Source organism: Bidens hawaiensis, unplaced genomic scaffold (genome assembly GCF_021521415.1).
Source record: "Bidens hawaiensis isolate Kalapana, Puna unplaced genomic scaffold, B.hawaiensis_p1.1 tig00018568_1, whole genome shotgun sequence".
Taxonomy (NCBI): domain Eukaryota; kingdom Viridiplantae; phylum Streptophyta; class Magnoliopsida; order Asterales; family Asteraceae; genus Bidens; species Bidens hawaiensis.
Window position 1 is genome coordinate 365,718 of NW_027492810.1, and position 13,547 is coordinate 379,264.

The following is a 13,547-nucleotide window of genomic DNA, read 5'->3' on the forward strand; positions in this document are numbered from 1 at the left end:
TTTAAGACAAGATTCAACTGTTCACACTAATTTTGACGTTAGAGTCTTGACTCGCCCAATATACACCATAAAAAAGGAAACTAAAAAAAGTGTTATAAATTATTATTATTATTATTATTATTATTATTATATATTTTGTTAATAATTAATAGCCTATTATCATAATAGCTTTACGTGTAAAATTCATGATTTGTGTGCTGCACCCGACCCGACCGACCGGGCCGACCCAACTGGATAAGAATTCAAACAACGACGTCGTTTAGCATCCAGAACCGAATATATAACCCCCGGCGTTGCTTTCCATTTGGTCAACTTGTTTCAAGCATAATCATCATCATGTGTCAGTTGTTTATCATCAGAAATGTATTTACTTTACTATGTTTTGTGTTAATCATCTCTGGTGGTGGTGGGCCCGTCCATGCCCGTCAACTGATGTCTCAAACACGACCAGATCCTAATAAAGCCGCACCATTTGCTCGATGGCTTGTTTCCCAGAGTTCATGGGGTGTTTTAAGGTAATTATTTAAATCCATAAATAATAATAATAATACTCATTTGTTAAGTTCAATTTGTATAATTGGTGATAAACATGTGTTTGTTGATTATTATTATTATTATTATTATTAGGATTCTGTAGATTTCGAAGATGAATGTCTGATTGTGTTTGGAGTGTAAACGAGCCGAGCTACATTTGGTTTTGACTTATGAGTCGTTTTTTAAGCTTGGGCTAGGCTTGTTTATAATTTATTATATAATTTATATATTGTTTTTTTGTTATTATTTTTATGTATTTTGAGAAAAATCTTAAACGAGCTAACTAGCTAAGTTCGGTTTGAGCTTGTGATATGCATTGTGAAACTAATACACAGAAGTCCAAAAAGGGTCAAATTTAAAATACACAAGGCTCAAAACGAGCTTCCCATACAAGGTTGCAGCTCGGATTTGATAAATAAACGAGCTTTATAACGATGTGAAACTAATACACAAAACTCCAAAAAAGATAAAACTGAAAAACACACAAGGCTCAACGAGCTTTCTATACAAGGCCGAGCTCGGACTCAATAACTAAACTAGATTTATTTAAGGCTCAGGCTCGATAACTAAACGAGTTATATCTAAAAAGCTCGGTTCATTTCGAGTAGCTTGCAAGCTGCTCGGCTTTTTTAATCTCTTCACTGATTTTATTGATTTGAACCTGAAATTTAAATATTATTTATTTTATAAATTCAAATTTTTTGTTTATGATGATGATTAAATTAAAATCTTGTTAATTCTTAAAATAAATAAATGATTCTGTATATTTTGTTACTTCAAAATAATATAAAATCTGAATATATATAATAATTTAATTTCATCACAAACTTTGCAGTACACTTGCAGATGACTTGGGTGGAGCTCCATTCGGGTACGTTTGTTAATCTTTTTAATATAAAACCATTACTAATAAATAAAACTGGTCACATGATTAATGTGATATTATTATGGTGCAGGAATGTGGTTTCATTCAGTGATGGTCTACCCGACAAAGGCACCGGGGTTCCGTATTTTTACTTAACAACTTTGGATCCAACTGCGCGTTATGCGTTGAAAGATCATAGATCTTCGTTAACGATAAGTGAATATCCGGTTGGAACTTGTGGCAAGGCGGACCCTGAAAACCCGACCTGTTCTAAAATCACACTCACTGGAAAGGTATGGAGTTAGATTTTTTTATTATTATTATTATTATTATTATTATTATCATCATCATCATTAGGGGTGTACAAAAACATAAAAATCCAAACCGAAAAAACCGAACCGAAACAAAAACCAACGGTTTGGTTTTATGTTTTTCTAAAAACCAAACTGACGGTTCGGTTTTGGTTTTGCATATAATAAAAACCGAAAAAACCGAACCGAACCGAAATCCTAAATTTTTGTTTTTTTATTTTATATTAAGTAATTTATAAAAATTTAATAAACATGTAACTCAAATATTTATGGTAAAATGTTTAATAGTCTATTATTTTAGAATTAACAAAATTATTTATACCTAAATTAATTATTTTTTGAAAACTCTTTTTGGACCTAAATTTTTCAAGATCAAATGACAAAAACCGAAACCAAAATGAAAACCGAAAAACGGAAACCGAACGGTTTCAAATACTCCAAAAACCGAAGTTTTGGTTTTCGGTTTGGTTTTAATAAAAAACCGCACCGAACCGGACCACGCACGCCCCTAACAAAATGCGTGAATATCAATATAAATAAAAAAGATGCATCTTTAAATACTAAAGTATCTAAAATATGAAAAAAAAATTAATTAAAAAAATGATAGTCGTTCTTTAATGTTATAGAAATATGAATTATGTTTTAACCTTTTTAAAGTCAAAGTCGGCTCGAGTTGACCGACTAGATCCAATTGTGGCGGAGGTTGACCACTTTTGATCGATTCCGAGTAACTAGGCGGAGTTAAAGAAAATCGCCTCGGCACCATACCTTGTAGAGATTACTTGGCCGCGCCCAGGGGTGCAAACGAGCCGAGCCGCTCGCGAGCTACTCGAGATCGGCTCGTTAAAAAGCTCGATCGAGCCGAGCTTAATTGAGCCCTAGCTCGAACCTAAAAGTAAGCTCGTTTAATAAACGAGCCCGAGCCCGAGCTTCACTTATCGAACTCGAGTCGGCTCGCGAGCCTAAACGAGCCTGTTATTTATATACATTTTTTAAAATATATATTTAAAAGTTATTAAGTAATATATTTAAATTTATGAAAAAATAAATAAAAATAACTATATAATATATATATATTAATACATAAAATTATTATAGAAAAAAAATATATAAATAATTATAATTATATAAGAAATAATTGATAAATAATAAACGAGCCGAGCCTCAGCCGAGCTCGAGCTTGAAAATCTACTCACGAGCCGAGCTCGAGCTTTGAAAATATAGCTTGAAACGAGCCGAGCTCGAGCTCGAACTCTGTGTAAATTAAACGAGCCGAGCTCGAGCCTAGTCGAGCTTGGGCTTGGCTTGGCTCGGCTCGTTTGCACCCCTAGGCCCGCGCCTAGTCGGGATTTTTACAACCATGATTACTATTATTATTATTATTATTATTTTAGTTTTAATGAAATTGGTAAGTGAATTTGTTTTTTTTTTGTTTCAGTTAAGTGTGATAGATGCAGAGTCTAAGGAGGCTGTAACAGCTAAAAGTTATTTGTTTGCTAAACATGCTGAGATGAAAGGTAATATACTGTAATACACGCGTTATATATGATATACTAGAGTTGTTAGGAAACCGTTGAAACCGCCCAAACTGAGCTATATTTCTTAGCGATAATTATTATATGTTTAGTATTATCTTTATATTGGTGTAGATATTGTAGATATCTCTTGTATTTATAGTTATCCTTAATATGGTAGGAGATAATTGTATTTTCCCCTATATAAGGGGCTTCATTCATTCAATAATATTCATTTGAGATTTACATTCCTTTATGGTATCACAGCCACGGTTCTGAATACCCTCTCAATCCTCTTCAACTTTTTTTTTTTCAATACCTACCTGCAACCCTAATCCATCGATCAACCCACCATGACAAAAAAAGATGATACCCCGGGTTCTTCAACCGACCCCAAGACCAACCCTCTCCATCCGGCCTATTCGGTCACAAACATTCAAACCAAGATCCGAACCCTTGACGGCACCACCTTAACCTACACATCTTGGGTCAAATTATTCCGTTTACATGCGGTTGCTTATAAGGTTCTCAATCACATTGACGGGTCCCCTGCTCCGGCTGACACAGCCGATGATTATGCTCAGTGGAAGGAGATCGATGCCCTGGTTATGCAATGGATATTCAGCACCGTATCAGATAAATACTTGAAGCGTATTCTTGACACGGAGGCCACTGCACACGCCACTTGGTTGAAGTTGGAGAAGATTTTTCTCAGTAATAAAAAGGCCTGAGCCGCGTCTCTCGAGACCAGGTTTTGCAATCTTACACTCGGCTCATGTTCTTCGGTGGAGGACTATTATCAGAATCAGCTAACCGATGTCGACCAGCCCATCTCCGACTCCAGGCTGGTCCTACAGCTCGTACGCGGGCTTCCGGAGGAGTTTAACACAACAGCAGCCCTGATCAATCAGCAAGAGGTCGATTGGGATCAGGCCATTACCATGCTTAATGATGAAGTTCTCAGAATAGAGGCACGAAAAGGTTCCAGCAGCTCTGTTTTAATCGCCCAGCAGCAAGGGGTCACTCAGAATACATCGACTACACCTGCACAGCCATCGCAACCCCACTTCAGCGGTTCCAATAACCCTCCTGTTGCTTCCCGTGGCAGAGGTAGGGGCCGCACTTCTTACAACCGACTCAGGGGCCGAGGCAGGGGTCGCTCAGGTCGTTCGGGTCACACTTATCCATCTTGGGCCTCCAACCCAACTTTTCCTAACTAGGCTTGGTGGACTCCCCCATCATGCCCTTACCCAACCCAAAACCAATGGAAGCCCAACACTAATAACACACCAACAGCCCCGGCCCATTTTGCAGGTTACAACCCGGCCCAGTTCAGTGATCCGACTGCAGCCCAGTACTATCAGCAGCAGCCGAAGCCCACTGGTTTCAAGGCGTTAAGTCCGTCTGATCTCAGCGCTGCTCTAGCACACGTACAGCTCAACCAATCTAACTCTGCTTGGAACAATGACCTAATGGACACAGGTGCTGGCTCCCATCTTACACAGGAACCAGGTAAAATCGTCCTCCCACATTCTCATCCTATTAATGCATCTATTTTGGTCGGTAATGGTAATAGTATACCAATTCTTGGATCTGGCATTGGTTTTCACCCACTACCCAATCGAACATATATTTTACCAAATGTCCTTTACAGCCCTAAAATAATTAAGAATTTAATTTCTGTTAGACGATTTACTCGTGACAATAACGTTTCTGTGGAATTTGACCCGTTTGGTTTTTCTTTGAAGGACCTCAAAACTAGACGATTGCTGTCTCGCCACAACAGTACCGGGGATCTCTATCCTTTCACTCCTCCACAACTTCCACCACAAGCTACTTTTCTCGCCTCCACTTCTCAACCTTGGCATGATCGGCTAGGCCACCCCGGTGTTGAAGTTTTAAATATATTAAGTCGCAATTTTAGTTTTTCTTGTAATCAGAACCATTTATCTCATGTTTGCAACTCTTGTCGTTTATCAAATAGTAAATGTTTACCCTTTTATTCGTCTAATTCTTTTACGTTTGCTCCATTTGATATTGTTCATTGCGACAGAACCATTTATCTCATGTTTGCAACTCTTGTCGTTTATCAAATAGTAAACGTTTACCCTTTTATTCGTCTAATTATTTTACGTTTGCTCCATTTGATATTGTTCATTGCGACTTATGGACATCACCCGTCACAAGTAAATCTGGTTACAAATATTATATGGTTCTAATTGACAATTTTTCCAATTTTGTGTGGGTTTATCCGTTAAAATTTAAATCAGAAACGTTCCCCACTTTTGTTAAATTTCACCAACTTATTCTTACCCAGTTTAACAGAAAAATAAAAACGTTTCAGTGTGACCTCGAGGGGGAGTTTGATAACCGAGCCTTTAAAAATTTTGCAGACCAACAAGGGCTATTATTTCGCTTTGCGTGTCCTCAGACCTCTTCTCAAAGCGGTCGCGCGGAACGTATGATTCGTCACCTCAATGACGTCATACGTACTTTGCTCATCCACGCAAATCTTCCACCTATTTTTTGGGTGGAGGCAATGCACACTGCTGCCTACCTTCATAATATACTTCCCACCAAAAGACTTAACTTTTACACACCCACTTTTGTCCTTTACCTTCGCCACCCAGAGTACGAACACTTACGTGTCTTTGGGTGTGCTTGCTACCCGAACACATCTGCCACTCAACCCCATAAATTACACCCTCGGTTAGTTCGTTGTATTTTTCTCGGATACCCCCCCGACTTTAGAGGTTATCGGTGCTTCGACCCTACCACCGGTAAGGTCTTAATCTCTCGTCACGTCACTTTTGACGAGAGCACTTTCCCTTACACCATTCCGCAACCTCCATCCTCTTATTCATTCTTGGACGACTCCATGCCCTTGGGTTTTTCGTTCAAGGCTCCTACTTTTAAACCATTCGTCACCACCCCTTTCCCGATTACGTACAGCCGTCGCCCAAAACCGGTCCGCTTACCCCCACCTACTATCGGTCCCACAGCAGCGTCTGCTGCTCCGTCTACCGTCCCACCACAGTTCCAAACCACAGTTCCCATCCCTCCGGTCCACTCCCACAGCCAACCTTCTGCCTCGGGTCACCCCATGACCACGAGGTCCAAGTCCCGTAATACTCCTTCAAGTGCCAATTCAGCTTTTACAGCCCCTACCCTGTCTCCCATACCAAAATCCTATGCCAATGCCATTGCCGATCCGAATTGGTTACATGCTATGCAGACTGAATTTAGTGCATTACAGGATAATGAAACGTGGGAATTAGTCCCCCGACCATCGGACCATCCAGTCATTCGTTGCATGTGGTTATTTAAACACAAATTTAAATCTGATGGTTCTTTAGAAAGGTACAAGGCCCGATTAGTGGTAAATGGCAACTCTCAAACTGTGGGCATTGATTGTGATGAGACATTTAGCCCGGTTGTTAAACCGGGCACGATTCGTACCGTACTCTCCTTGGCGGTTTCTAGGTCTTGGTCGATACGACAATTGGATGTTAAAAATGCATTTTTGCACGGGAACTTAAATGAGACCGTATACATGCATCAACCACCCGGTTTTGTTGATCGTTGTTTACCGCATCATGTTTGTTACTTGAAAAAATCGTTATACGGACTCAAGCAGGCACCGAGGGCATGGTACACACGGTTTGCCAATTTTATTCTTACACAGTGGTTCCGAAGCAGCGCATGTGACAACTCATTGTTTGTCTATCACCAGGGGGCTGGTAATATTGCTTATTTATTATTATATGTAGATGGTATTATTCTTACGGCATCGAATGATGCTTTACTTCATAATATCATCTCTACACTTTCTCGAGAGTTTGCTATGACGGATTTGGGCCGTCTAATCATTTTTTGGGTATCGCAGTGAAGTATAACAGCAACGGCATATTTTTAACACAGTCACAGTATGCTAAGGATATTATTGCACGGGCCTCTGTGACAGATTGTAAGCCGTGTACCACTCCCGTTGACTTGTGTTCCAAGCTGAGTGCCACTGATGGCCCACTATTTGCCAACCCCACTTTATATCGCAGCTTGGCTGGTGCATTACAGTACTTGACCTTCACTAGACCCGACCTCTCTTATGCCGTTCAACAAGTTTGCTTATTCATGCATGAGCCACGGGATTCACATTTTGCCTTCATGAAGCGCATCATTCGGTATATTCAGGGGACTGTTGACTACGGTATTCGGATTATTAAATCCTCCTCCCGTTCGCTGGTTGCTTATTCTGATGCCGATTGGGGTGGTTGTCCCGATTCACGTCGTTCTACCTCGGGTTATTGTGTCTTTCTTGGTGACAACTCATCTCGTGGTCGTCTAAACGACAGCCTACAGTATCCAGGTCAAGTGCTGAAGCGGAATATCGCAGGGTAGCAAATGCTGTGGCAGATGTTACTTGGATTCGTAATCTGTTATTCGAGCTGCATGCGCCTTTTAAACAGGCTTCGGTTGTCTATTGCGACAATGTTTCTGCCGTTTACTTGTCCAATAACCCGGTCCAACATCAGCGTACTAAACATATCGAGATTGATATTCATTTTGTCCGAGATAAAGTGCGTGTGGGTGATATTTGGGTTTTACACGTGCCTTCGGCTTTCCAATATGCCGATATTTTTACCAAGGGTTTGTCGCGGCAGCTCTTCCAGTCCTTTCGGTCCAGCTTGAGCGTCCGTCCACCGCCCGCTCAAACTGCGGGGGTGTCTTAGCGATAATTATTATATGTTTAGTATTATCTTTATATTGGTGTAGATATTGTAGATATCTCTTGTATTTATAGTTATCCTTAATATGGTAGGAGATAATTGTATTTTCCCCTATATAAGGGGCTTCATTCATTCAATAATATTCATTTGAGATTTACATTCCTTTAATATTGACTTGTTCGGTTTACGTTTCGGAAAAACAAGTTCCATGATTAGGTTTATGGTTTAGAAAACTGTATTTCACAGTTCTGTACGGTTTGGAACGGGCGCGGGACGCCAAAACCGAACCAGCCGAAATATTAAAAAATAATAAAAAGTATTTCTTTTAATGTGTAACAGGCGCGGGACGCCAAAACTGAACCAGCCGAAATATTAAAAAAATAATAAAAAGTATTTTAATGCGTATAGTTTTGATAAAAAAAATAATGTTTCACGGTTTGGTTCGGTCAGGTTATGAGTGAACAGCTTCGATTTACGGTTCAGAAAACCATGGTTCGGTTTATGGTTTAGAAAACTCGGTTTCACGGTTTGGAACGGGCCGCCAAAACTGAACCAGCCGAAATATTAAAAGAATAATAAAAAGTATTTCTTTTAATCTGTATAGTTTTAGTAAAAATATAATTTTTTTTTCGCGTATAGGAATCAAACAGTTATAATACGTATAATAATTTTTAATATTAATATGCATATAACTGTATATTATTAGTTTTACCGATTTCGTGCTATTACTTTAATACGTATAATAATAGTTTTTAGTATTAATATTATTACTTGGAAATTCCGTCAAAATCAGCTGAACCGAACCGTGAACACCCTATGATCGACCAAAATGAATTGAGGTTGAAACGGGTTGTTTTAGAAAAAAAGATCAGCTACCATATGTTTTTTTTATTATTTTTTTAGTTTTTTTATTTTAAGTTTAATATTATTAACGCGGTTTAATTCTTGTTATGTTTGTTGATAGACTGGCCAACGGATCATAATTTCCAAGTCTTCAAATTAGACATCGAAGAAATATTCTTGATCAATTACTTTGGCGGTCCTAAACCTCTGACGGTTGATCAATACCTCCATTCTGGAAAGTAAGTCGGATTCGGGAGCAGTATCGACTAATCGTAATGAGTTTATATAAAGTTTACTGCAATGTAACTTTGTAGTTGTAAACTATGAATATAATCATATATGATAAATATAAAGTTTAATAAAAATAAAAACTTGTAGGTCTTGAAGCACATTTACAAACACATATTTTTGCCATCTACAGGGATGAATTAACGGCGATTTTGTGAAAAACGAGCATGATCCCAAACGCGTTTTGAATATTCGATTCGAGAGTTGTAAATTGTGTCAAGTATTTGTGTAATATGATTACTTGAACATTGAATATTTGTATGCCAATTGCCAAGGCTCATTGTTACATGGAAATAATAATCACAGAACAATCAAATGTGTAATGTGTGTTGACTTTTTTCAAATTGTAAAGTTCTTGGTCAACTGCAATGACCTGAAGAACACTGGTAGTCATGGTGTTTACATTGAAAATACATTTTTTTTTTAAATAATAATATGTTATAAGACGGAGGACGTTTGCTGTAGTTTCTGAAACCGACTAAGTGATTAGCGAAACCATTTTTTCAATAACCAAAATAACTGAAAAACTGATTGGTTGTAAAATCAAAATGTGGTTCCGAGTTGTTTGTGAGTTACTTGAGATCCGCTTGCTAAATGATCGAATCGAGACGGGCTGGCAATGAATGAAAAAAATGGACCTTTTGTGACCAAACCGATTGGTCATAAAATCAAAATATCGGTTAAATGTTCGATTTTGATTAGTGGTGTAAACAAGCTAAGCCACTCGCGAGTTATCTGAGTTGGCTTGCTAAAAACGCGATTTGAGCTGGGATGTTTTTCAGTGACCGAAAGAACTGAACTTTTTGTAACAAAACCTGGTTGGTCATAAAATCAAAATATCGATTACTGGTTCGATTATCATTAGGGGTGTAAACGAGTTACTTGAGTCCTAAAAACTCGAATCGAGCCGAGCTTAAATGAGCTCGATTTTGAGCTTCACATATCTTGGCTAGGCTCATAAGCTTAAATGAGCATATAGTTTATATAATTTTTATTTAATGTATTAAATATATAAAATATTGATAATTAATATCATATGCAATTAAAACTATGATAAAATAATTAAACAATCTATAATATGTTATATAAATAGTTATAATTATAAATACATATAAAAAATTTATAAATTTAGATAAATACATTAATTAACAATATAATTTTTATTTAATGTATTAAATATATAAAAATGATAATTAATGTCGTATATAATTAAAACTATGATAAAAATAATTTAACAATCTATAATATGTTATATAAATAGTTATAAATATAAATACATATAAAAATATTTATAAATTTAGATAAATACAATAATTAATAATAACTCGAAAAACTACGTATGTATTGAGCCCGAGTTTTAGACATAGACGAGCCCAAGCTTTCTTAAATTAAACGAATGTCGGACATAAATGATATTGTTAAAACTGATAGTTATATTTTTTCCATAAAAACTGAAAGGCTTTTGAATTCATTTGAGCAATCTGAAATAACACAACTGACCCCATAAATAATGCTTAATAAAAGCCCATGCTTTTGTCACAGGTTAAGAGATTTACCAAGGGAACATGAATCTCGAAAGTCATCGTTTGCGCTCTTCATGAAACCCTATATATGATCACCAATGCAGCTTTCAGTTCCCACCATTAAGTTGTTAACTGTCCAAATGGATAATAAAAATTTTGGTCTTCATTTGATATTTTTTGTGTTGGTTATATTCGGAGTGTCTGCATCGTTGTCTGAGGAAAGGCCGAGTCGTAGCAATGCACCGACATTTGCTCGATGGTTGGTTTCCGAGAACTCTTGGGGGGTTTTGAGGTAATATGACTACTTCTTTCTAGTTTAGTTTGTATCAAAATTTACTGATATTGAATGTAACTTATATTGTTACCAAAATATTGCAGCACTCTTGCGGATGATTTAAGTGGAGGACCTTTTGGGTATGTTGTGTTCGGTTCTTTTATATATGATGGTCATGTTTGAAACAATAATACGTTAAGAACTGCGAGAACCACATAACTCATTTATCTTGAGTAATTATTTATTATTATTATTATTATTATTATTTGCATGCATTATGTACAAACGCATTATACGGTTCTTGTTGTTCTCATTTTCTCAACATATTATTGGTTCTGATTCAAACATGCCCTATACATATATTTTAGTAGAGGGACGTTGACTTCAGAATCAGTAATATGTTGAGAACTTCGAGAACTGAATAATCAGGGTTGTCTCCGAGAACCGTTAAAATTTTTTGGGCCGAAGGCGGAAAATTTTTAGGCCATAAGTAAAAAGTTTTTTTTTTTTTGTCGAATTTAAACAATTAAATTTTTAAACGGGCTTATTTGGTTATGATTTGGGTTATGCAAAAAAATTGTGTTTATAAAAAATAGGCTTAAATGAGTTGAGTAATTGGATTTAAACATTAAAAATACAATTTTTTTTCATAGAAATATATAAAAGAAAGTTTTTTTTTATTTTCGAGCCTAGCGAGGTGTCGGGCCAGTGTTGGTCGACCACCCTGCCCTCCTTAAGAGCCGGCCTTGCAAATAATGCATTTGTACACATTGCTTTGAATGTCATACATTAAAAAGTTATGTGACCACATATGTTTCTCTTTGATACACAAGTTTATTATTAAGTTCTTGCAGTTCTCAATATATTATTGGTTCTAAAACAATATGAATGATCAACACGTGTTTGATGTGATGAAACGATGCAGGGATGTGGTTTCGTACAGTGACGGGCAACCCTACCACGGCACTGGCATTCCATATTTCTACTTAACGACTCTGGATCCAACCACACGATATTCGTTGAAGGATCATAGATCGTCCTTCACATTAAGCGAGTTTCCTCTTGGAACATGTGGCCAGATTGACCCCGAAAATCCAACATGTTCCAAAATCACACTCACAGGAAAGGTATGATATATAGACAAATTTGTGTTCGGTCCGCATATTTTTTATTATTAGGACGCAAATTTGATCGTTTTGTTTCAGTTGAACGAGGTGGATCCAGAATCGGAGGAGACTGGCATGGCTAAAAAGGCTTTATTTTCCAAACACGCCGAGATGAAAAGTAATATACGTTACATAAAGTTATATGAGATTAATGCTTGTAAAAGTAGATGACAGTATACGTAACATATTTTTTTTTTAAAAGTGTGGGGTCATTAGACCCCAGTTAAACTTTAGTGGGCCCGCCCTGCCTGAGACCGCGGGCCCATGGTTTGGACAATCTAACACTAGTGGTTCTTGTTGATAGATTGGCCGAAGGATCATTCGTTCAAGGTATACAGATTGGATATCGAAGATATATTCTTGATCGATTTCTATGGCGGCCCGAAACCGCTCACGGTTGATCAATACTTTCTTCCTGGAAATGAAGGAAGATGGGAGTGAATTAACCCACCCAAGTTATGAAGATTTTCTATCTTTATATAAAAGTTTACCATAATATGTAATGTGAGAAGTTGTAAGGCATGATACATGAAACATACATAATAAAGTTATATAGTTATACACTTATACGAGAACTTTACAGAATAATAACCAAGTTTTCTGTCTGTTTTACTACAGTCGCTTAAACTTTAATTTGTCTTTGCAAAATCATTTTATTTTCATTTATTGTTTCAATCTTGCATAATATCAAACAAGGTATGAGAATGAGAGTTTGAGATTAGAATACTTTTACATTTCAAGGAGAATGAAGTTATTATTATTTAAAAAAAAGTAATTAATTAAATAATAACTAATGTAATAGTAATAGCATTATAATTATTATTTTTTTTAAAGGTGAATTTCTTAATACCTTGTTGGAAGTGGGTTTTGAACCAACAACCTTCCCAAACCTTAGTGTATTAGAAGCTTTGCCTCTAAACCTTATTAATTAGCTTTAAATCAGTTTGTTTGCTGTGTTTATAATTATTTGTTTTTTCTAAACTCAAATCAAACACACAATATATTTAGTTCTTTCAAATTCTATATGTTTCGACATACTTTATACTTATTCCCATATGGCTAGTAGGGATGACAATGGGCCAGGTATTGCTAATTCCATACCCAACCCTGCCCTCGGGTAATTACCCGTCGGGTATCGGGTATACCCGTTAGTTTGTTAAAAAAGCATGATAGGATTTTCAAGATATTGTTTTTAACATTATAATTATCATATGTATTTTTTATTTATATATGAATTATTATAAATTAAATTATGACACATTATATACACATAAACGTTTTCAAAAATAAAATAATATCACTATATTTTGTATGTAACTTTATGTATAAACTTGATAACATATAAAATATCAATAATATTTCTTAAACACACATGCTAAATAAAAATAATAAATTTTATTTTGTATAATGAACCTACAAAAATGAAGTGTTATTAGGCAAAGGTTAAGGAAAAATAAATTTAATAGTTAAATTTTTTTGGGTATATAATTCAGGTATATAGT

The 13,547-nt window shown here is 36.4% G+C and overlaps 2 protein-coding genes across 2 annotated transcripts; both read left to right on the top strand.

The window, feature by feature from the left end:
- Window positions 1-333: 333 nt before the first annotated feature.
- On the top strand, window positions 334-9,478 carry LOC143556393 (uncharacterized). Its single transcript, XM_077045724.1, has 6 exons — window positions 334-515; window positions 1,370-1,405; window positions 1,491-1,692; window positions 3,149-3,227; window positions 8,916-9,033; window positions 9,216-9,478. The coding sequence occupies exons 1-6, from the start codon at window positions 337-339 to the stop codon at window positions 9,238-9,240; spliced, it is 639 nt and encodes a 212-aa protein (XP_076901839.1). The 5' UTR covers window positions 334-336; the 3' UTR covers window positions 9,241-9,478.
- A 1,216-nt stretch (window positions 9,479-10,694) lies between these two features.
- On the top strand, window positions 10,695-12,493 carry LOC143556392 (uncharacterized). The gene is made up of 5 exons (XM_077045723.1): window positions 10,695-10,897; window positions 10,984-11,019; window positions 11,805-12,006; window positions 12,085-12,163; window positions 12,350-12,493. Exons 1-5 carry the CDS (start codon window positions 10,704-10,706, stop codon window positions 12,484-12,486), a joined length of 648 nt encoding a protein of 215 aa, XP_076901838.1. The 5' UTR covers window positions 10,695-10,703; the 3' UTR covers window positions 12,487-12,493.
- The last annotated feature ends 1,054 nt before the right edge of the window (window positions 12,494-13,547 follow it).

Excerpts from the sequence above, each read along its gene's own strand:
- LOC143556393 (XM_077045724.1), top strand. The coding sequence starts at position 337 with ATGTGTCAGTTGTTTATCATCAGAAATGTATTTACTTTACTATGTTTT. Across the intron at positions 516-1,369 it reads AGTTCATGGGGTGTTTTAAG|TACACTTGCAGATGACTTGG; the intron begins GTAATTATTTAA and ends CAAACTTTGCAG. Across the intron at positions 9,034-9,215 it reads CAATACCTCCATTCTGGAAA|GGATGAATTAACGGCGATTT; the intron begins GTAAGTCGGATT and ends TGCCATCTACAG.
- LOC143556392 (XM_077045723.1), top strand. The coding sequence starts at position 10,704 with ATGCAGCTTTCAGTTCCCACCATTAAGTTGTTAACTGTCCAAATGGAT. Across the intron at positions 11,020-11,804 it reads TTAAGTGGAGGACCTTTTGG|GGATGTGGTTTCGTACAGTG; the intron begins GTATGTTGTGTT and ends GAAACGATGCAG. Across the intron at positions 12,164-12,349 it reads CAAACACGCCGAGATGAAAA|ATTGGCCGAAGGATCATTCG; the intron begins GTAATATACGTT and ends TCTTGTTGATAG.